General features: G+C 42.0%; 1 protein-coding gene across 5 annotated transcripts in view; it reads right to left on the bottom strand.

The window, feature by feature from the left end:
* The window catches only part of SORCS1 (sortilin related VPS10 domain containing receptor 1), a 468,886-nt gene that overhangs the window by 10,402 nt on the left and 434,124 nt on the right, over window positions 1-24,360 (bottom strand). For all 5 annotated transcript variants that reach the window (XM_074373660.1, XM_074373662.1, XM_074373663.1 and 2 more), the window contains 2 exons: window positions 20,198-20,329; window positions 10,659-10,758 (listed from right to left, as the gene is read on the bottom strand). In XM_074373660.1, the coding sequence (XP_074229761.1) occupies window positions 10,659-10,758; window positions 20,198-20,329 (232 nt within the window). The remainder of the gene's footprint in view (window positions 1-10,658; window positions 10,759-20,197; window positions 20,330-24,360) is intronic.

Below are 24,360 nucleotides of genomic sequence, written 5' to 3'. Positions count from 1 at the left end.
GATCAATTCTCTACTTCACTCTCTGCCCAAGCCTTGAGCAACTTGAATCTGAAGCTTATCCTACCAAGAGGTGAAATCTGTTTCTTTACCCTCTTGAGTCTGGGCTAGCAGTGGAACTTGATTTGGCAATAAAATGTAAGACAAGTGATGGTGTGTCAGTTGTGAGCTTCAGGGCCATGTGCACTTCTACTCTCTCTTGGAATCTTACCATTCCCTGGGCTTGTTCAGAGAAGCTAGCTGAAGGATGAGACACCACGTGGAGGAAAGCTTACTTATTCCAACTCAGACTCACAGCCAGTCAACCCCCAACATGAGAGCATTCCAGTCAAGATCAGTGGAGCTCCCAACCCAAGAATCCATAGCTGACTGGAGATGCCCAATGAGCATAGACAAAACCAGAAAAACTACTGAGCTGATCCACTGACTCATAAGTAACAATAAATGGTTACTGTTAAGCCACTGAATTTCAGGGTGGTTTGTTACACAGCAACAGCTTACTAATACCTTCTCTCTTCAAAACACTTCTCTTTCAGCTGGTTAAACATCTAATTAGTAATTCTTACTGTTGGGCTCTACATTATGCAATTCTTGGTATGGATTTCTGTCCCCAGTGGCAGGGTGGCAGGGTATAAGTAAGGTGACCATACATGTTCTTTTCTAAACCAAGACACTTTAAGAATGAAAGGGAATGCTACTAAAACTTAAGCAGACACAGCAGACAGGGCCTGGCATTCTTGGTATTAGAAACTTGGTGTCTAAAAGGTAGCTTGTCCTAGATTCTTGGTATCTTCTCTGTGTTTTCTATGTGTTCTCCTGACTTACTTTCTTCCTGCCAATTTCTCTGGACTCTCTGCCTTGCCTTCTTCTCCAGGGGGAACAATACCTCCTACATCCTAATGCTTATTTCCAACCTGATACATGTTTGTACCTGTTTCTGAACTGTTCATCTGACCACTGTCCCCTGGCCATTCTCTGCCCAAGGAAGTCTAGGTTCATCCACAGGCCTGGCCAGCTCAGGCCAGTTACCCAATAGTCATGTTATGCCCTTGTATGGGCCCAGGAAATCTTAGAAAAAAATGGTGAAGGAATAATCTGTTAGATGCTGAAGAGCAACTTCGCTTCTGGTCTCTGGTATGTTTATGAAAACATCACATGCATTTAGCCGCACTGGGGAGGGGGTTACGTTTAATACGTTGGCACTTGTTATTACTTATTATTACACCATAATGGCCTAGTAACTATCAAAAACCGCTGGGGCCACGTGTCTGTGAAACAGCTTAATAACTTGTAGAGGAAAGTAATTATTTGGTGAAATAAAAACAGAAGGAAGGAGAAATACTACTGGCATGATTTTACTCACAAAAGACTTGTAAATGGTAACTGTGTAGATAATAAGGTGACCAGAGACTAAAGAGACAGAAAAACTTACTGGCTGTGGAAGAATTTCACTAGTACTAATTCCATCCCTAAATGGAAAATGTTATTGCAACAATTTATTTTACTTTACAGTTCCGAACTCCACAACCTCACAGTTTGGCATCTGCATCTATAATGATGTGGCTTAGATTATATTGTGTTTTCTAAAGTTTCTGGATTCAGGCTAAAAATTCTGCCTTCAAGTGGAAAGGGTCTTTCTCAATGTAAACTGTTGGGCAGAATTCATGATGTATCCTGACCTGGACTGAAATTCTGAGTGCCTTATCCCAACTGACATTTACTCATAACATGTCCAAAGGTAGCAACTGATGCCTGGAAATATTAATTCTCTAATATCTTGGTGATAGTATCTTTTTATTACACCTGAAGAAGAAATTGAACAAGTCAGCAGCAGCCATGGAGGCCAAGACAGCAAAAGATAAGTTTTATTAAAACCCACACATACCCTTGACAAAGGACAGGTTTCCTAAACACAATAGCTTACACAAGACAACTGCCAGACAGACAGGAGGGGTTGAGAGCAGTTTCCGGGTATTAAAAAAGTTTTTTTTTTTAATTAAACCTGAGATTTGAGGCTCTTCCTCTGAGAAGTATTAACCTTTCACATTTTTTATCATCAGAAAACTCCAGAAGGGCAGTGACCCCCCCTGGAAAGTGAAGGGTAGAAGAGTACCTTGATTCTCTAACAGGTGCAGAAATACAGCGAGATGCGGATGTACCATTTTCTGCTCACACTACCAGATTAATAACACCTAGATAATATCATTTGTTTAACTTTCATAAAACTCATGGCTCTTCAATTACATCTGCCACTAACATTCTCGTTCACACTTTAATCATTTTTCAACCGCTTCCTGGCCACGGCTCTTGGCTGGCCTCTGCCATTCATCTAGATTATGGATAGCATATATCCCCCATTCAGAGACAGGCTTCATTTTTCCCCTACTCCTACTGTCGTCTACCCATTCTGCCAATTAAGTTGGCTCCAACTATGCCGAGGAATTAGATTTTAATGTTTATTACTGATTTCCTCCCACACTTAATATCAAGGGCTCTTCTTTTTTAACGCATGCCTCTGTTTTAGTGGATGCCCTGAGATGTAAATCAGATTTACCGCTGGAGATAGATGTATAATGTTCCTTGTTAGGCAGATGGATTTCTGTCTGTGGAATGTTCTATAAAAGTAGTTGTTGAGACTGGTGAAAGGTCTGGCTGCGTAAGTATCACTTGGGGAACTCGGTAAAAATGCCGATTCCTGGATATCCCTCCTTGGGATTCTGATCCAGGTGTGCACAGTGAAGCCTGAAGAATCTCTGCCTTTAGGACACTCCCTTGGTAACTGTGATGTATAGTCACACTTAAGAACAACCGCTTTAGAGCAGGGATTATTACCTACATGGGTTATAAAGAGATTACCCAACCACAGAACAGGGTGACATGTACCCCAAATGTTTTGAGGGAACCAGTCAGCACCAGCTCTTCTAGCCCCCCTGTTAGAAGTCCTACCACCCAAGTTTTAGTTTATTTCCCTAATAAATAATTCCTGTGAACTGCAAAAAACAAACAAACCCTAAGTGCTGTTGTGTGTAATTTTGGATGACTCCATCTAGTTAGGTGTTGTGTTCTCAGATAACATGTAGTGTTGCCTTTTGCTTCTCAGTCTTTAACTTCTACCCTCGTGGTTGCTCTCATCTATTCTAGCAAAATAGAATCAACATGTTTTTAAGCTGCTTACCCCACCCCTCCACTCCCACATATAAATACAATCTCTGAATTTACTCATTACATGGGCCATCATAGGAACAAAGATACAGAGTTTGATGTAGCTTGAAATATCTGTACCAGCAATGAGGGCTTTAATTTATCACCTATCAGCAGATTCCCTTCACCAGGTAATCTACTAAAAGGTGGTAAGTTAGAGCTCACAGGTTTTTAATTTTGTCTTTAATTGAAGGATAGTCAGTTTACAGTGCTGCATCAATTTCTGGTGTACAGCATAATGTTTCAGTCATACAGATACATACATGTATTTCTTTTAATATTCCTTTTCATTGCAGGTTACTATAAGATATTGAACATAGTTCCCTGTACTATACAGTAGAAAGCTGTTGTTCATCTATTTTAGATACTAAAGCTCACAGTTTAAAGCACAATCTGGTCCTGGTCTTCTCACCTGAGTGTCAACCTCTTATTTCCAGCTTCTGATTAAGGTTTTTCATTTGTATGTTTTATGACACCAAATCCAACATAACCATGAGATTTCTCTTCTTGGCAACTAAAAAAGAGGCTCCTATTCTTAGGTTTCCAACTCTGTATACTAAATTCCCATCTCTTGCTACCTGGGTTGAAAAATTCTTGTAAAATGGGTAAATACTTTGTGCAAAGAGAAAGGATTTATTGACTGTTGCTCAAACCTATTGTCTCAAAAAAAATCCTTTTGTCTGCTCCTTTTTCCCTTTTCCACATATATCAGACTTCGTAATCTTAAGCACGCATCAATGAGAGTTTTCTCACAGCATGCATGCATGATGGACAAAGCCTATCATACAAATGACGTATCAAATCACGGCGTATTTGCTTTCCCTGAGTTGTACCCCTCTCTCCTCTGCTCAGAATTTTACCTTCAGTAAATATACCAATTAGGAATATTCGAGGGTGTGCCTAGATGCCCCAACCCACGTCAAACAAGCATCACTTTACATATAAACCATACAGTGCCACCTGGCTGTGTTTCTGCTCAATACAGCCCCTCAATGGGGCAAGTTCATTTTCTCTCCTTTTGGTGAACTCCTATTCAACATTAAGGCTCATTTTTATTGAACCTTCTGCATGGGATATTTTTCATCCTCTTCATTTAGAATTAGGAAAGCCTCCTGTAGCTAGTACTTGGGGGTCAGGTCTGGCCGGTGGACTGAGTGAGGGTCCTGGTTCATCTCATATCCCCAGATGAACCACAGTTTTAAAGGAATCACTGCAAAGTGAGGAAGAGAGTCGTGTGGGACGTAAGATGGTGAATCTGAAATGGACTCATGCCCCTGAATAAGTTCCAAGTTACTAGGAGCAATGAGAAAACTACTGGCCTTTTAGGGATATTTTCTTAACAGCTCAGGTTTGTTCTACCCCTAGTCCCCACAGAGACCAAGGGCTCCACGACAGGTTCCGAGCCTTCCTGAGTCTTGCTGGAAAACCTCTCCCTGAATTATCTGAGTATCACATATCCCTATGTTATAGCTCAATCAATCAATCAGTCAATTAATGAGAGCTAGGGTAAAAGCATGGACAAAAGAGAAGTCAAGGGAGATGGCACAAAGGATGTGAAGATGGTCTGGGTTGTTTGATAAGGTAAGAATAGCGCAATCGAAGGTGTGAGACCCTGAGCTCTGTCAGGGAGTGAGGTTGTTCTCTGATACTAGAAACAACATCAGCGACCAGAGCAGTAAAATCAGGGACACTACGTTAAACCTGCTTCAGTCTCTTTCAGGAGCATCCCTCTGGCCAGTCCCTCTCCCACCGTCTCTAGGACCTCCTGTTCTGGGGCACAGAACTCTAATTTTCCTTCAGTCTACCCATTCCCCACAACATGTATAACCACAATTATCATACATCTTAAAAGGATACCTGACACACAGCAAGCACAGAGATCGGTTTTCTCTGGATGCTCACTGGGTAAATGAATGCAAGGCTCCACTCACCAGTTATTTGGAAAGAAGTAGAATGTCATGCAGATAGGTTCACAGTTGAATAAACTGAATCCAAACGTTAACCGAAAGAATGGAATTTTGAACGTCTCTACAGGTTATAAATTAATTACATATCTAATTATTTATATATATATATAATTACATATAATTATTTATAAAATAATTATAAAATTATTTATAGAGCACATGATATGGGCAAGTTTTCTGCTAGGTACAGTGATGGAGACAATGTAAAGTATGGTGAACTGTGTCTGTAGGAAATTTAATAGGAGACATGATGATGATAATGATGATGATGATGATGATGATGATGAGACAGAGAAGGATGGAAAAGTCCATGTGAGTTTTGATGAGGTAAAGGTCTCTGGAAAGACACCATGCAAATGTGGGCATTGAGCTGAGTCTTAAAACACAAAGAGACTTAAGAGATGTAGAAAAGTAGAGAAGGGGGAGAAATAATCCAATCAGGGATGCCACGAGCAAAAGTACACTTTAGTCAAAGCACCAATCTTTCCAGTCCAGCCCCCAGCTTGACTAATTTCTAATCCTTTTGTCTGCTAAGCAGGGCTGCCAGCTGCCACGAGGTCCTAAAAGCCAAAAAGAGCTGCTCTGGCTGTGGCCCTCCCTTTAATTTTTCATCCTCTTCTTATTCTCATACAATCTGAAATCTTTCCTTTCTATATGAAGGTTTCAGAAACATAGCTGTCAGGAGTGGTTAGACCCTCAAGAGAAATTGCACAGGAACTGAGAAGCACAGGAAGAGCTAAGAACAGAACAAGGACAGCGTTCAAAGTTTAGCTCAGCTTAGATACCAAAGTTAATGAATTCCCAAATAGAACACATGGGGGAAACAAATGAAATCCAGTCTCTAATGACATCCAGGTATCTGGAAATGCTTACCCTGTGTTCCCATAAAAGCAAACAGGGAAATGAATTTGAAAAACAAAATAAGGCTAGTAAATTCCTGAAAGGAGACAGTTCTTTTTCCTCGGAGACAAACCCAATTATGCATTGCCTCTCCCACCAGCAACATCCTCTGGCTCAAACATTTTTAAAAGAAGGTTGCTGAACATCTGCTGAGCAATTAATGGAATGCAGCAGCATGCTGGAATGGTCCCTGGGAAGGTATTAGCAATCCTGCTTATGAGACATGAAATGTTGCGAACAGTGGTCTTTTTCCCCTTTTTTTAAATTGTATTTTAATTTTCTCCTCCCTGCAGCAGGGATGAGAGGAAGGGAAAAGCAGTTGAGGTGGAAGTTCTGCATCAAATTCTCTCCTCACTGTTTCTTCTTTCCCCCAGCTATCTCCCTCCTTCTCTTCTTAGCCATCCTGAGATGAATGAAACATGTTAATTTCAACTTAATAAAAGAAATGGCCACTGTTTCCATCCACTTATCCCCTACTCAACGTGCCAAGTTCTCTGTGTGTGAAAGGAGAATTCCTTCCACTGTCCTGGTAACATAGTCTACTACCCTGTTCTTACAGTTTAAAAAAAAAAGATCAGGTAGTTAGAGCTAACTTAGGAACAACCTCAAATGGGAAACTGATCTCTCGTCACAATTACTGAAGAGTGCCAGCCTTAACACAAGCTTTGCCTTTTGTATATGAAAGACTGGCTGAATTTGCAGCAAAGTGGATGGACCTGGAGACCGTCATTCTAAGTGAAGTAAGCCAGAAAGAGAAAGAAAAATACTGTATGATATCACTTATTTGTGGTCTCAAAAATAGGACACAAATGAACTTATTTACAAAGCAGAGACAGACTCACAGACATAGAAAACAAACTTACGGTTACCAGGGAAGAAAGGGTGTGAGGAGGGATAAATTGGGAGCTGGGGATTTGCAGATACTAACTACTATATATAAAATAAAATAGATAAACAACAAGGTCCTACTGTATAGCTCAGGGAGCTATATTCATAACCTACAATATAACCTGTAATAACCTATAATGAAAAAAAGAATATGAAAAGGAATGTGTATATATATATATATAACTGAATATGATGTACACCAGAAATTAACACAACATTGTGAATCAACTATACTTCAATAGATAAAGAAAGAAAAACTGGCTGAGAGTGATTCTGCACCTGTGGATACTGCCAGTTTTAATACCATTATGACAAGCATGGCTAAAATCAATACAGTCAAAGTTTCCAAGACTCAGTTATCATGTAAGCCCGTGGCATTCTCTTCCTTTCCTCTTCAAATTGGAGTTGATTATCTACATGTAAGTCTACGTTTACTCCAGTCACTGAGCCAGTCATCACAGGAAGGTCAATAACGCCAGGTGATCAGATTTCAAATTACACCCCCAAAAGGCCCTACTATCAGACTGAACAGAGAAGAACCCGAAACAGCCCCCAAAATTGGAAGCCAAAGAATTTTCTCACTTTCTCCAAATTGGCTCAGTCTGAGTTTGGGCTTTTGGCTCAAAATGCAGTTTTATTTTGTTCCCCTGGGAACTTTGCATAGTACATATCAACGTTTCGGGGATCTCTCCTTCAAATCTCAGGGTGCTTACCTGAGCTCTCAGTAACATACCTCGCTTTTCCAGTCCCTCCTCCCATGGTTCTGAGTACTGCTCCCAGCTATGGCATGAAGTATGAATACTAATTGGATAAATCTTCCAGATCTTCCTGACTTCGCATTATTTCTTGCCATCTGGATCTTATTCTGATGAGGTTAATTTTTCCCAAGTTCTCAGGAATGGCCTTTCATTCCCACACGGAACTACGGATCTGCAGACGCCTTGGCTACAGATGGGTTTCCCTGGCCAAGCCACTGGCCAAACCGGTTTCAGCTAATTAGCCACTTTTCCATTCCCTATTTTTCAGCTTGATCCTAGCTCTAAACCAGATGTCATCACAGGAAGGCATCCTTAAGTATCATTTAAAATAAGGTTCAAATTCAGTAAGCTAATCTGAACCATCTTCGGAGTATGCTATGACAACCAGTTAAATAAAAACCAGGCACATAAAATAACTGATAGAAGAGAGATATGAGGGGAAAAAAGGTATGAAATGTCAGTTGCGCCAGAATTAGAGAGTGGGGTTAGTTCTCTGCCCGGCTTGACCTCTGATGCTCCTCTTCTTAACAGAGGCCCGTGGGGAGTGTTTTCTCATAAATCAGGCTACTCTACAGCAAAGTATGCTGCCTGAAGATAGCGTTCATTTAGCAGCTGAGGATGCTGCAAAGGGTTGGACTAGTTGGCCCACATCCCTTCAAACCCAGAGTTCAGTGTGGAGTATCAGGCTAGGTTGCTTTTAACCTCTGAACTCAAAGGGAGTAAGCAGCTCTAGTCATCCTAGGAGAGGATGACGAGGTTGAGGCTAAACACGCTGGACTGTCTAAAGAGATGAAATCAATCAGCACACCTATTTCAACCAATGTCAAGAAGTTACTTTCTACTCACTTGATAAAGTGTGTCAGCAGTTTGGCCATCAGGCTGACTACAGGGATGTTTCTGGACTTTGTCTGTTTTCCAATTCAACCAGCTGTGTGTCACTGCCATGTGTCACCACCATTCACCAAAGACCAAAGGCCAGCCCTCTCGGTGGGAACCAGCCAGACTTGATAACCGCATGCTCTAAAATAAGCTGGCAGCCTTTGCTGAGACCTTAGGCTTCATCGTTTTCTATTCCCTTACACTTTCTTATTTTCTTCAGGATATTTTCATCATCAGTGTGATTCAGAAAGTGGCATTTGTTAATGTGCTCCATGCCTAGCTTTCCCCTGTGATGGAAGCTTCCTGAAGGCAGAGACTCTAGCCCATGCTGAGAACACTCCTTGGCTCAGAGTAGACAGGCACTCAATAAATGCCTGTTGGTTGGATGAATTAGGATGACAAGCTGCAGAATAGCAAATCGGCCCTACTCAATCCTTCTTACTCTTAAGAGTCATCTTCCTTGAGCAACACTCTGAATCTGTCACACCTCTGCTCCGCAGAGCCCCACCAAAGGAGTGCAGACTTCTCAGCCTGGCACATTCCCACATTCCACCTCCACATCCCATGCTTACGACACTGACTTGCAAATATTTGTTTCTCTGAGGCAGAATTTGTTTTGGTTTCTTTTTTTAGGGAAAAAAAACATTTTATGGAATCCTAAGAAAGAAAAAAGACAGACTCCAAGCAGAAAAGAGGCCAGTGGCCAACCTGCTGGGCCTTCCTCTAGATCTAGGCACACCTCCAGGAACCTCCAGGAAACCTGAGAATGGAGTTGGAAACACCTGCTCTCTGTCCCCACTTATTCAGCATCCCCAAAGCCCTGGAGGCTTTCATGTTCCTTCCTTGGTGCTTTGGTGCTTGGCATGTAATCTCTTGAGTTCAATCTTATCCGTTTTTCCAGGTTCTTCCCAAAGATCACCTCCTCCATGAAGCTTTCCTGTATCATTCTGACTGGGCACAATTTATCTTTGCTTTAAATTTTCCTCTAAAATTTTGTTAAAAATAAAAAGAGTAAAAAGAAAAATAACACCTTCCTATGCAGCAGGCGTGACTCTAAGTGCATTTACCTGAATTAACTTAGTCCTTACACAACTCCATTGTCCTAGATGCTCCTGAAGTCTCTAAGGCACAGACAAATTAGGCCTCCTCTCAAGGTCTATAGAGTAAGTAAGTGATGGAGCCAAGATTGAAACCAATGGTCTAGCTGCAAAATTCCAAAGTCCATGGGCTTAAAAATGTTCTATTGCCTCTTTGCATTTCATTCCTTGAGATATCCTATCACTGCCCATTTCCCCACCCCCGGCACTACCACCACTGCCATCACCAGACTTTGGAACACCACCACCAGATTACATGTTTTTTTGAGAACAAATACCATTTTCTATTGGCCTTTATACTCTATGCAGTATCAGCACAGTACTCTGCAAAAATAAGTACTCAGTAAATAGCGTTAATTTATTAATGTAACACAATGGTATTTCTATGTACTTAGGATTTCTGGAATTATTACTGAGACTTCTATGTAGACTTAGGAAGATTTTCCCCATTACCTTGTATAGGTGAAGAGACAGAAGTTCAATGACATTAATTAATCTGTAAGATTCTGACCAACCTGAGGCTGTACAGGCCCCGGGTACGGCCCTGGGCAGCTCCTAAGTCCCAGCTCTTCCCAGTGGGCTACTTTAGCCCAAAACCAAAAGAAAGAAAATTCTTTGTAACATGAATGATTTAAAAATAAGGTTTTGCAGAAAGACCAGAAAAAAGTTATTGATAAGGTCAACTTTATTTTCAAGATTCCTGTTAAGAGGAAGCATGCTATTACTTGAGGGGTCTTTTTCTAAATGACACACTCATGGTTTTTGCTAGGGACTAAGTAGGAAAAAATCACCTTATTCTGTTGCCTTGGGGGTCCACCATTAAGGCAAAAGTGCCAAGCGAGGGAACCTCCAAAGGTTGATGCCCTATTTCTGATTAGCAGTGGCACCATCTAGTCCTGATGTGGAAACAACAAACTGAATCCCCCCTTTGCTAGAGCCGCCAGCCAGAACCCAGGGACGGGAAAACTGACCTGCTGTCAGGTGGGCTGCGTGGACAAGGACTTGGACCCCGGGCTTCAGCTCAAAGTGCACCAAGTTCTGATTGAGCTTGTGAATCAGTAGTTCTGATATCTGAAAGAAGAAGTGTCAGATTGAGTGCCACCAAGATTGTCACACCAACTGTAAACAAACTTGCTGAGCAATATTTGCCGTATTTACTAAGACACCCCAATATCATACTTGTGTATTATATAAACAAGTTCTCTGTGATTTTGAGGTTTTGGTCCAGAATATGCAGATATAATTCTTTTCAAAGCATGACTTGACTTTACATCTAAATTGTTACAAAACAGGACAAACCTAGTAAATCAGATAATTTCTACTCTCAAAAAATTATCCTGTTATTAGCTTAGAAAAATCACCTCTGGTTTTTTGAGAGAGCATTTGTTATACACAAGGACTTACAAGAAGTAAATGTGTACACTTTACACATTGTGGTGAGATTCATGACCATCTGTTTTACTTCTTGATAGGAGACTCCATCTTATTCCTTCTTTCTATCCCCTTCCCCAAAACATACCCTGTGGCTTTCCCAGAATAGATACTTCATGGATATTTATTGATGATAAAGATTGTTCTCCTAAAATAATAAATTATTCATTTGAAACACAGTGTAACCACAACTTAAGTAACGCACTGGCTGACCCTTGTTTCATGCTTATGACCCTGAAACCACTCCGCAAGCTCACACGTGTGTACGTGCAGACCCATGGAATTCTGGGCCATGAAATATTTAATCCCATCAAGGGACAAAGGACCTGGTTTTGGGTAGAAACATATAAGGTGAGGTTTTATAGACAAGGTAAAACCGTTCACATGTTTAAAGGAGAAAACCTTTAAATTTCCTCTTTCGCTCAGCCTTTTCAGTAATTTGTGAAAAGCTATCAGAGAAAAGCGTCCGCCTATTATCTGGTCTCCTGGATTCATTTTTAATATTCTAGTCATCAATGCAATATTGTATTTAATATGCTATTTAAGTCTAGTTAGATGCTTTCTGAACATCGTTCTGCTAGTTAAATTCTTAAATTATTTTTCCTTTTATATTCATGGAGTTTCATTTAGTCCACTGAGTTACCAAAAGGACACCTTTGATCCTTTTATCAATTAAGCAGGTCCTGATGGCTTTGTTTTGAAACAGAGGGTCCCTTTCAGAGGCCCTGGTTCGGTAATGGAACTGAACTGCCCTGCAGATGAACTTCTTTGCTTAATAACAGGAACTTGGGATGACCGTCAGTGACCTGTGGTTGAGCACCTGGGATCGGTTCAAGCTCACCTCTCAAATGTTTCCACTTGGCAAACCACGCGGAAAAACAAGGTGGTGATAAAATTATGTCGAAAACAACTTTATTCACTCTATACAAACTGCTCTTTTTCCTGGGCATCAGGAACCTTCCTGAGTGCTCCACATTTATTTGAAGAGCGGGTATCTAACACAGACCGTGTAGAATGGTTTTCCTCTGTGTTCTGTAAAGTGTTGAAATGCACAAATTCCTGTTCTCATTCTTATCATTCAATAGGTAAGATCTTTTTTAGAATCTGACACTGGATTTTTAGTAGAGGTTAATCAGAAATGGTTTGGCTATGAAATAAACATAAACACAAAGAAACGTGTGTATATATGTGAAATACAGATATATAATTATGTATGCATGAAATGCATATGTTTATATACATATGCATACATATGTGCACATATATACATACTTATATTTGCATAAAAGATATTTTAAATTAAACAGGAAACATTTATCTGAAGTAATTAAGGATTTGCCCTATTTTGCAGGGTCCATCATGTGGACAGAAGGGAACTATGTATTTGCAAGAGAGACTTCTTTCTTTCAATCAGTTGCAGTGGTATTTATTTCTTCTCCCTGAGAATGTTTCTTTCTCAAGAAAGAGATAATAAGCAAACCAGAAAATAGCGTTCATCAGAACAACATACTTTTAATTTATAATCTCCAGGAGAGTCCCTTGTGAAAATAATTAACTTCCCAGATTGGTTTGGTTTATAGCATTGCTTCATTGGCTTTATCTGTATCATTTAGAAAATTAAGTGGGTATGCAAAAATAATCTGGTAGCGGAAATATGTTTCATGTACTTAACTTGCATCAAAGGACATGCAATAAAGACAACATACTTTGTGGGAAAGAACTTATGCACAGAAACAAAACTGAATGAAATTTACATTGCATACAAGAATAATCTCAATTAGAACCATGTAATTCTCCATTCAAATAAATGGGTATGGAACTACTGACAGATTTTGACAGTATTTTCAAGGTTTCCCACGCCACCTGTATAAGTGTTTATCCTGTATTGTCTTCCTTGGTCCGTGAATTGTTCTGTATATTTGTAAGTGTACTATCATGCATTGAACACTTTCTATTGGCAAAATTGCGTATTTCTGATTATTTTTTCCTAACACAGCATATCTCAGGTGTTAGTGTTGGTATCTCCACCGAAAGGAACATGGCGCTTAAACAACACTCCTAAGTTTACCCAGTTAATATTTGAAGAGCTGAGACTAGAATTCAATTTTGTTTGACTCCTAATCCTAGGGCATTTCAATGGAAAACATTTTCTTCAAGCCAGCTGACAAAGAGAGAAAGCAAAAGATATGTGGAAGGAGGTCCAGCCCAGCAGGTTTCGGAAGTTAAAAAAAAATGCAACATTTCGTTAATTCTGCGTCCCTCTCTGTCCAACTGCAGGGCACACACCTTATAACACCCGTCCCAAGTCAGCTGACCAATATGAGCCACCCGAAGACACGATTCCTAACTCGAGCTCAGGACTGCCCGGTTCTGCCCACCTGTTAATATAATTTGTAATGTTTGGGAGTCTTCAGCTATGAAAAGAGCAGAATAAATGGCAACTACAGAGCAGCCTAACTGAAGAGAACACAAGCTTGCGTCGTGAAGACTCAAATGAAATGACGTGTGATTGCTGGGAGACTGGCCCTCCTGGAGCAAGCTGAACCTCTTTGCCTTTTCCTGGCCACTGAAAGCGTGTTGTCTTAGCAAACTTCATTTCTTCTTTGTGCTGTCACCCCTCTTCGTTTTCTATTCTCCTTCCACTAAATAATCGTGACCAAAGAAACAACATATTATTCTCCATATCTGCCTGTTTGGTGGAATATGTATGTCTGTGATTCAAATGCAACCCACACTTCCTCTCAAGGACCACTTAAAAAGACAGCGGGAACTCAATACAAATACTTGGAAAGATACCATCAAAAGGAGGTAGTGGAAGGGACCTGGTATAGAGAAAACCTCAATTCTCCTCACTGTCTTCACAAAATATGAAATTTAAATGTAGTAATCAGGACAAGCTAGGTCAGACTGAAGTGACAATGTTAAAATCTCGAGGACGTGAAATAGTGGAATTATAGCCTTGCTTACATTCCACATTGGTGGCAGGTAGGCAATAGAGCTGTGCTCGTTGTAGTCACACAGGGACACAGGCTAGCGGAGCAGCCCCTCAAACACACACAGTGTCATAGGAGGGAATCATCACAAGTTTCTGCAACCAGCATTTGAATATTTCAGCCTAAAAGTGACATAGCACTTTTGCTCTCAACTCATTGGCTAGAATGAATCACATGGCTCTGCCTACAAAAAAGACTCATGGGTACAATCCTACCCTGTTCCCAGAAGGCAGAGAGCTGGACATACTTGGTCAACTGAAGGGATGATTACCACACCAAGAACATATTTAACATCTAAATAATTTTTAATGAAACCAATACAGGAAAATACTCTCAGATTATCAGAATGGAAGTGTCAAACATTGAAACACAAAAAAAGAGACACGAGGATGACAGAGCAGTTGGTAATTTATGAAACATGAAACTCAAAGAAGTGGTACTAAGTGAACTACAAAATCACAATGGGCTTTGGCGGATTTATTGATGGCAAAGCTACATGGGGCCAAACAACTAATGCTTATCTCTGAGGTTGCTCAGAGGAATGCAAAACCTACTGAACACAAACAGAATTCTGGTACCATGGTTAGCTGGAGAATTGCTTGGGATGACCTTGGAACTGACCTAGTCCATCAATCCTGATTCTATTAATTTATTAAGGCCCCTTCAAATAGTAGTTGAATGATACTACTTTTGGAATCAACAGAGGAAGATCTTTCCCAACTCACATAGCATAATTTCTGGATTAAAACATGGAGGAAACAATGAAGCAAAACATAAATTCTACTTAACAATTCTCTTCTTTGTCAGCACCAAAGCATCAGCTTGACAAGTGCATGAGAAGTTTTTCCTGGCTGACATAATGAAGAAATACTTTGTCCATATTCACTTCCTTTCTTGGATTCCCCATCACCAGCTCTAAGTTACTCTCTTTCTCCTTCTGCCATGTTCCTTTGATCCAACTCTTATCTATTCTACTTTCAGTTATAGTTCCCTGTTTTAATGACCTTTCTGGTGAACTCCAAAATACTTCCAAAGTTCAATTCCTCCCTTAAAAAATTCTGGACAGGGCAGACTACATGAGTATACAGAAAATAATCTGAGATCATTCATTACATTTCATAATGAACCCTTAATTCCTAAAATATGCTGCCAATAGACTGTTCCATTTCCAGAGGTACCTTTTCTTTTCCCTGGATTTTGGATTCTGCATCTGTCAAATGTATATGATAACACAAACAACCGAGGAGGAAATTCATTGTTGGTGGTTGACATTTTGTCCATAGTCTTTTTGTTTCTTTTAAATGTGTTCATGCCCTTTAAGAATTCAGCAAGACAACATGTAGGCTCCCTATCTCCCCAGCACAGCATCACAAACAGAACATGATGGTCGTTCTTCCTTCCAGGAGAGCCAGATACAAATCTGCTCACCTCTGAGGACCCAGAGAGAAGCCAGGAAGTACAGTGATGGAGGAGGGTGGTTTGCTCCATACCTGAGCAGCTGGCTCAAGGAAGCAGGATGTGCTATCTCTGATGAGGCCAGCTAAGGGCAAGTGAGCCTTTTCTCACTCTCTGAAGATCTGAAATCAAGAGTGGTAGGAACCCTCCCAGACAGAGGTCACTTGATTAACCCAGCCCACGTTATTCTGATAACAAGGTCAAGTACTTCTCACTGTGAGAAATTTTCAATTTATTTCACAGACAAGATAGTTCAATCTAAGCCAGAATCCCTGCTCCCCTGGGGATGCTGTTAGAAAATGCTGAGGGATGAGAGCCAAGAGCCCTTTGCTGGGGTCTTGCCTTCCCAGTCTTTGGGGTCCATCTGGCCAGGGTCCCACTTGTTCCCCTGCTGGGAGTTCTCTGCTGTATCTTTACAAAAAAGGAGCCAGAGAATTAAGAAAGAGAATAAAGTCAGCTCTTCCCAAGTTCCATCGGGATTCAGAGCAGCCTTCAAAGGAAGGGGCTCCTTTCTGCTGTTGTTTGGCTTTACTTTGCTTTCAGTTGAAATTTTTGTGTAATTTATTACAAAGGAAGTCAGTTGCTTTTGCTTGCCTCCCATTCCTTCTCTCTCCCCCACATTTTACTTTAAAGAACCATATCCTTCTTTATTCTCAGCCCATTTGATTTACAAGGGACTCCTTAAACCCCTGATCCAGGGAGGGTATAAAACATCTGAGTTATCACTGACAGAGCTCTATCAGTCTGACTACAGGCTAGTTAAGAGACGCCCACTTCCCCCCAAGTCGAGCCAGTGAGAACTGTCAACCTGGGCTCCTGGGGTGCAAACAGGGGAGAGGCAGTGTCTTTTGAATGGGGTTGATAAATTGACTAAATAAAAAACTGTGGCTTCCTGTGGCCATTCTTGTCTTTTTACATGTTGGTTTCATTCTCAGGCAGACTTCCCATATGGTAGCAATGAAAAGAGATGGAGACAGGGGGAGAGTAGAAGACAGGGGAGTAATCTGGTGACACTTTGGCTCTGAGTTCATCCATGCTTGTAAATTGTATCCTTGGACTTCCCAACTAAATAAGCTCATAACTTCACATTTTCTCCTTAAATTTGTTTGAATTGAGTATGTTCATTGCATCAGGAAAACACACACACACACAAAACCTCAAAACAAAGCAAAATACCTGTTGCTCTTTTCCTGGTGCCGTAGCCCAGGCATTTGCGGGGCCTACAGAAGCCAAGTGGTATCCAAATCCAAGTCCGCAGCGTGGTAGAATACGAGCACCACGAGACTTGAGAGTCAGTTGCAGAAACTGAATTCCTTTAGTTTAAAGTGACTGAGTCAGAGAGAGGGATTAAAGGACCCCACTTAGGACAAAAACAACAGGATTTCCATGGGCAGCCCCTGTTTCGCAGGTTCTTGACATGTGCCTCAGTTTCATTTTGATTTCACCACTAAATTTATCAATGGCAGTAATGATACTCTCCTTAATTAGAGATTGATTTATAGATTTTATTTTATTTACTTATTTCTGTAAGTAAGAATGTACTCACTCTATGCACAGTAAACCCCCTCTCTGGGCAGCAACTTACATTGAGCAGTTTGCTTCACAATTAGTCTTTAGGAAGTGGTCACAGGCAAACTGTTGAAGATGGGAGCCTTAATCTGCTGATCCAGTTCATCCCCTTACCAGTGGGTCTGGATGTACCTGTCCATCACTACGGAGGGTTGAGAGGTACCAGTTTCTATTGGGAAACTATCACCGGTAGGAAAACCTGCTGATGTATTTAGACTTCTCTACTTGCCTTTAATATAGCCTATGCACTAATGTCATTGCCAGAAGGATCCACAGTTAACTGTGAACTAATCTATAGTGTCTTACTTTTTTATTGAATGAAAGATTCTTTAAATTCTGTAGTGTTTTACAATTTTCGAAAGTTTCACAAATATGATTTTATGTAATTCCATCCTCTGCCCCCTGGTAACCACTAGTTTGTTCTCTGTATCTGTGTATCTGCTTCTTTTCTGTTTTACTCCCTAGTTTGTTGTGTTTTCAGATTCCACATGTAAGTGATATCACACAGTATTTAAGACACTGACTTCTTATGTGCTTGGTTTGGCATTTGTTTGGTCATTCTATTTAGCGTGATTCCTGGATAAGGCTGTACATTGGCAATTTCCTTAACCAGAGTTACAATCTTTTGCCTGGTACTTTGTTTCCCTTAATGCCATAAATCTGCATGGTAACTTAGACGTAACTTAGGTGAATCAGCCTCACTCCAGCACAGTCATTCATATACCTTCTTTCTATTTCTTGTGGTCTGTGTTCTCTTGTGCAATTTCATTCATTAATCTTCTTCTCATTACTGTCACCATCCTCTTTCTTCCAATGCATGCCCTTGACTACACTGGTCTTTAACGGGCCTAATTTGTTTGCATTTCCCATATACCGTCTTCCTATCACAAAATATCCATGCATGTAACCATCATCTACTTACTACTTATTGAGTATCTACGACAGGCCAAGGGCTTGGATGTATCATTTCTTTAAAAATCTCTCAAATACCCTATGAAATGGGTATTACAGATTGTGGACTTTGGCTGAATTATTTACCTTTCCTGGTCCTAGTTTTCCTCATCAATAAAATATACACAATAAATATGAGAGCTAAAACTAGAAACCCAGTTTGTATTTCTCCAAACCTGTACTCTTTCTAATAAAATGGCTGGACTCCTTACATGTGGACCAAATGCTAAGTCCAACACCCTTCAAACAAGTCAAATCTGCTGCTTTTAGATCTCTAATTAATTAAATGGTTCATCAATACCTGATACCTGATACCTGGCTAAGGAACAATCACTCAACTTTCTGAGGATGTCTTTGGAGGAACCACTCAGACAAGACAGAGAACAAACTGAAAGAAGAGCTCTAGGGAAAGCAGTCAAAGCAAGACACATCCCCAAACAAGCAAAAGAAGTTTCACAGAACACACTCCTCTTCTTTCTGTACTTCCCCTCACGCAAATATCTAGAAAATACATTTTAGAGGAAAAATGAAAAGTATGAGAAATGCATGGATGACATGGTACCCAGGAAATTAGCTGGCTCTAAATTTAGACTCTTCCATATTGAGAAGACTATGATCTGGATTTCATGGGCGATCCATAAGATTTCCAGAGGAGGAACAACTGTAAATGTTCGCACCTAGAGGCCCTGAAGAGTGGTCTACCTCCCCACGAGGTCTCATCAGCAGTGTTGTGATAAGAGCCAACCCATTCCTTCTTCCACTGAATTGCAGGTGCAGATGATAACCTGTAGACTCTGATGGGAAGCTGAGTGCTAGGGCTGAGCGAAGTCAGATGCAAATCTGATGGGTTACCTACTGCCCAACCTTTAATTGCAGTTCACTAGGAAATGGGGTTCAATGGGGCTCTCCTTGACAATTATAGAGGTGAGTCTTCTACCAAGTGAAAAAGCGGCAGTTGAAAGGAGGGTGTGTGCAAGGAAGTGGGCCATGCTGCAGTTTGGGGTTGCTGTTAGTAAGGCTATCATAGGAGGTTCCTGAGCCATCTTGGAAGACTGGAGATCATGGGACTAGATTATGGGTTTATTCTAAGTAAACTGAAAAGCTCCAAGTACTGGAAGGGAAAAAGCCAATATTTACTTAGTGTCTGAGAGGAATCCTATTTTTAATCTATCTGCCAGAAAGAATTGAGAAACCAAAATCATGTAGTTTCTAACGGGGTATCCAGACCCAGACTGATCATTTTAACTGAATGGGTAAAGAATACAAACAACAATAAAATCATTACCATCACCATCATCACCAACATCATTATCACCATCATCATCATCATCATCATCATCATAACCACCATCATCATCACCATCATCATCATGAACATCATCATTATCCTCCCATACAGAGATTAGAGAACCTTTTGAAGTTAAAAGGAAGAAAGGGAGGTACAAAGATGTAAAGGAGTAGGAGAGAGAGAAACACACACACACACACACACACACACAAAGATACTCTAATACTCCAGAGGTGGTAGAGATGAGGAGAAAGTGGACCCCATGTAGCCAGGAGAGGTGCTCGGAGCCCAAATTACTCATTCATTATAAACTCAGTTCAGGTCATCTTAGTATGGTGGTGACATAGAGGATCCATGATTTGTATAACAGTTGTACCTTTTCAGAAAGACATCATGTCATCTAATTCTCAAGACACTCCTGTGATGAAAGTATGTAAAGTAAGATATACATGGGTTCAACTTCTATGTGTTGTTCAGCCTCTTGCTCCACACCCCTCCTTAATATCTTGGATAGTTTGTCACATCATGACACACAGATTTATCTCATCCACTGTAAACACTGTAGAGTAGCCCATAGCATGGATAGTACGTGAGTAATTTAGCCACTGCCAACAACACACACCCTGGCATGTGTTTTTTGGTGAAGCTGTAATTCCGATCACCAGATTATGTTTCTCAATGGAGGACCAGAGAGTTGAAGATGCTGCAAACAGCTGGTGGCCTGGCTCTCAGGTGGAGATGCCCCAGAGCTGCTGTGTGGTCAGATCCTAGCAGGGCTGTGGCTCAGACTGCTGGGAGAAGCTGAAATATCACTGGGACTCACCTGCTCCAGGTCCTCGGGTGACCTCTTGTTTTCTCCTGTCGGATCCTGATAGGGCAGGACGAAGAGTTCAGCAGCGGTAGGTAAGCCAGGGAGCACTGCCACCAAGATGTGCTGGCCTGGAACCCCCGTGGCCTGAGGGAGAGACACAGAGGTGCACCTGAGTCCTGCAGGAAAGGTGATGACAAAGGACCAAGGATTCTTTTGGGAGCTGGGGGGAGGGGTGAGAAGGCACAAGGGACTGGAGGTGCACTGTGAAAGCTGGGTCCTGGGGGCACCAGGCAGGAAGGGATGGAGAGACAGCACCACGCTACGAGTCAGACTCTGAGGTCTGGTGCCACCTCCACCCCTGTGGGACCTGTGCCTACATCCCCTCAAATAAAAAATGGGAATAACAACAGCACTTGCCTTGTGAAAGTAAGTGGACCGTGCCAGTGAGAAAGCCCTTGATTACTTTTATCTTCTGCCCTTTGAGCCTGAACACTCTCCAGCCTAGCTTCCTCCTTCCTCATAGCACTAGACTTAATGTCCAAATTGACCGGGCGTAGTGACAGAACCTGACCTGACAGAACTGCCCCACCCCGCAACCCTCAGGCACCTGCTGACTTTTCCACAGCATCAGACCCGGATGATTAGCCCATTCCAGAAAGTACTCTGAGCCTTTCACTCTGGCCCGCTGAATCTTCTGTTAAAATTATAGCTATCACTCAAGAACACCCTCTTTCCTGAGCCACTCTCTAGATGGTTCTAGAATCCACGGCTACAATCCCAGCTTCTCTCCAGCAGCCAGTCAGAACATTACTTGGTTGTTTTACTAGGACTTCTAACAAACATGGCAGAAAAAGAATTTCTCATATTCACCCCCCAAGTCTTCATTCTGCCTGTGGATGACTGGAGTCACTTTTCCCAGACACCCTAGCTGGAAGCCTTCCACTCACATCCTTTCCGTGTCCTGTCTAATTAGTCCATGAGGTCTCGACAAGTCACCCTCCACACTAATGATCCTGTTAGTTCCTGTCTGTTTAAATGTCCCCCCCCCATTAAGACCTCAATTCAGCCTTTACACTCTCTCCCCTCAAGTTTTACAATAGCCTCCCCATCTGCAGGGACAGGCTCCTTCCTCCAGATTTATCTTCCTACAGTCCAACTCACGTTGTATTTCCCTGTTCAAATTCATGCACAAATTCCCACTGCCAACTGGATTAAATATATGTTCAAAGCCTTCTGCAATAGAGTCCCATCTTTCCTCCCTAACTTAATCACCCACAACTCACACAGCCACCTTACGCTCAGCCGAACAGAATCATGTACAATTTCTCAATATTCCAGCCCTTGCTTGCAAATGTTTTTGTGCATGCTGTCCCCCCCAGAACGTTTTCTCCACACATCTGCTGCTAGAATATTACTGATCCTTCATGAGTCCTCTTAAAATCCACTTATTTCAGTATGTGTTTCATCATTTCCCAGTTAGGTAATTGTTGGTTTCTGAAATCTACATTTATACCTTTTCTGAAGTAGCAAGAAATTCCCATTTATTGGGTCCTTACCATGTGCCTGTCATTGTGCTAAGCAACTTCTTGATATAATATACTGCAATCCCCCACAATGACTCCTTGGAACAAGTACTGTTACGCCTCTCTCTGCAAGTGAAGATGTATCACAGGTTGGGAGTCCTCAGGAAGTTGGCTCTGAGTTTAGCATGTGGGGTGTTTACTAGGGGACATTCCTGGGTTCAACGTGTATAGGAGTGAAGGCAAGGAACAGTTGGGCTATGAGGAAGGCCAACCACAGCCTCAGAAGAACTTGAAGTAAGTGACAAGGGTCCTTCAGATTTATCTGAGGTTGAGCTGAGTGGCCAGGCCTTTATGTAACTGCATCATTGGACATGAACCACTCTGGAAAGGAACACGACGTGGGGGCAAGGCAGCTGAAGTCTCTGCTCACAGCACTTCCGGCAGCTGAGATAACCTTCTCTCCCTGAATGGGGATCTGGGCGGTGCATCTGTCTCAGCTACAGGACAGACAGTTGATGGAGGAAGGCCACCCGGGTAGTGAGTGGTGACACTTAGTTTGGAATCTTGGTCTGACCATAAAGCCTCTGTTCGTAACCAGTGCTCTCCTGCCTTCCTTCTCCTGAACTTACACAGCAGCTCCCATCACAGCTGACCCCACACTGCTTCATGGCCCTCCCAGATTTTAACCTCAAAGATTATGTCTAAACCACTACCATCATTGACAAAACTGTTTACTGAATGAAATTCCTTTAAAGATTCCGTTGCAAAATGTCAATAGAAAAAAGCCCAGTGGATGAGGAAAATGCAACTGATTTTCTATCAGATTCTGTCACAGAATAAATAGGAAGAAAGCTACAAATAAGTTGACCCCCAGCTGCACCTCTTACAGGGTTTATTAGGGGACCTTTGGCAACACGGTACTTCAGGGCATGAGGAAGTGGCCAAGTGTAACTACTGATCTCAAAGACACGGTGGGAGGCTAGGAACCAGGGCCTGGCTCAGCTGCCTCTCCAGACTGGGTAACCAAGGAGTCTTCAAAACTCCCTCCACCCCATCCCACCTTGTCCTGCGGGATGTTGAGCCAACCCGTTTGTTCTGAATTTAGCTGACTATGCTACGCGGCAGTCTGGGAATATTAATGAGCAGTCATTTCGAGCCTACTGGACAGCTGGTGGAAAGGTGGAGGCCCAGGGCATCCGATCCCTAGACAATAAAGGTGAAGAGAAATCAGCCTGGAAAACATCACTGCAGAGCTAACGCCTGGTTGATAAATCACCTGGGGACATTGGACAGCTGCCTAGGTCGTCTACAGAGACATGGACCTAGACTGCTGTAGACTGAAGGAGGTGGGCTGTGGGATCATTGAAGGGGATAAGCAATCTCTCCTGGACAGCAGAGGAGAGAGAGCCGTTGTCACTCCAGGGACAAACAGCTCCAAGGGCAGGAGGGCCTGTTCCAGTTGGGCATGTAATCTGGTGGTTGCGCCCCCTGGTGGTCACAATGTTTAGTCACCCATAACATCATGGATGCTGAGAGTCCTTAAGAAAGAAAACAGAGATTGCATTTACCCAGAGGCACATGAAGATACCCCTTCTTCACCCCATGATTCCACTTACCCCTGTTCCTCCACGTAACAAGACAAGGGAAGGGGTGGCAGTGGAGTGGAGTGGTTAGAAAACCACCAAATTGAGATCCAAACTTAATGGTCTCACATCAGGGCCTGATTTTTAACTGTAAGATCTTGGGCAAGTTATCTAAGTTCAGTTTCCTCACCTGTAAAATGGGACTAATCATACTATCGACATCATAAGCTAGGGTTTTTTGTGAGTAAATGTGTTAAAAATGCAAAACATTGAGAAGCATTTCTGGAATATTCCAAGTCCCAAATAAATACCAACAAAGATAATGGTCCGAATAGGGGAAGGCCAGCTCTTTGCCCAAAGGCTGGACGTGAGATCTGTTTTCTGAGCAGGGGTTATCTGAATGCTTTTATCTGTCATGAGGCACCATATGTTTGGTGCAGGAAAGGATGTATAACAAATCCCAAACTGACTTTTCCTTTGGTCTAAGAATGTACCTTAGGGAAAAGTCTCTCGTCTCTGATTTTCTGGGTTTGTGACATAAATCCAAGCAGCAACATGAGCAGATACCCCACTCCTTTGATCGTACATTAAAGCGGAGTGTGCCGGGGGAAACGGGCCTAAAAGAAGGTGTCTCCTCAAACTGTTGGTGACACTTGCTCGGTGAAGGATAACCACATCACCTTTTTACTCTCCCAAGATTGGAGGGGGGCTGTGCCTCGTATGTTAAAACCCAGACATTGGATTCAGATCCTTCAATTTTGTGGCTTCATCAATTATCAGGCTGTGAGACATGAAGCAAGCTGCTTAACCTCTTTGAATTTCAGTTGCTTAATCTGCAAAATGAGGACCATAATCCTTTCCTCTGGGGGCTGCTGCAGGAGAGAAGTGCTGTTGAAAGGACTGGGACATTACTGTAAGCTGGCCAACCCTCCCGTGCTGAGGGCTTTCCGTGCTGCTGTGCCCGCCGTTTGTGGGGCTGGAACCCAGGCCGCTCTTACTAACTGTAGCCACGCTGCGCCCTTCAGTAGTACGACCATAGCTGATTTTACACGTACCCATGGCGAATCAT

Source organism: Camelus bactrianus, chromosome 11 (genome assembly GCF_048773025.1).
Source record: "Camelus bactrianus isolate YW-2024 breed Bactrian camel chromosome 11, ASM4877302v1, whole genome shotgun sequence".
Taxonomy (NCBI): Eukaryota; Metazoa; Chordata; class Mammalia; order Artiodactyla; family Camelidae; genus Camelus; species Camelus bactrianus.
Note: the sequence above shows the minus strand (reverse complement) of the source record. Positions and strands in the feature narration are given on the sequence as shown.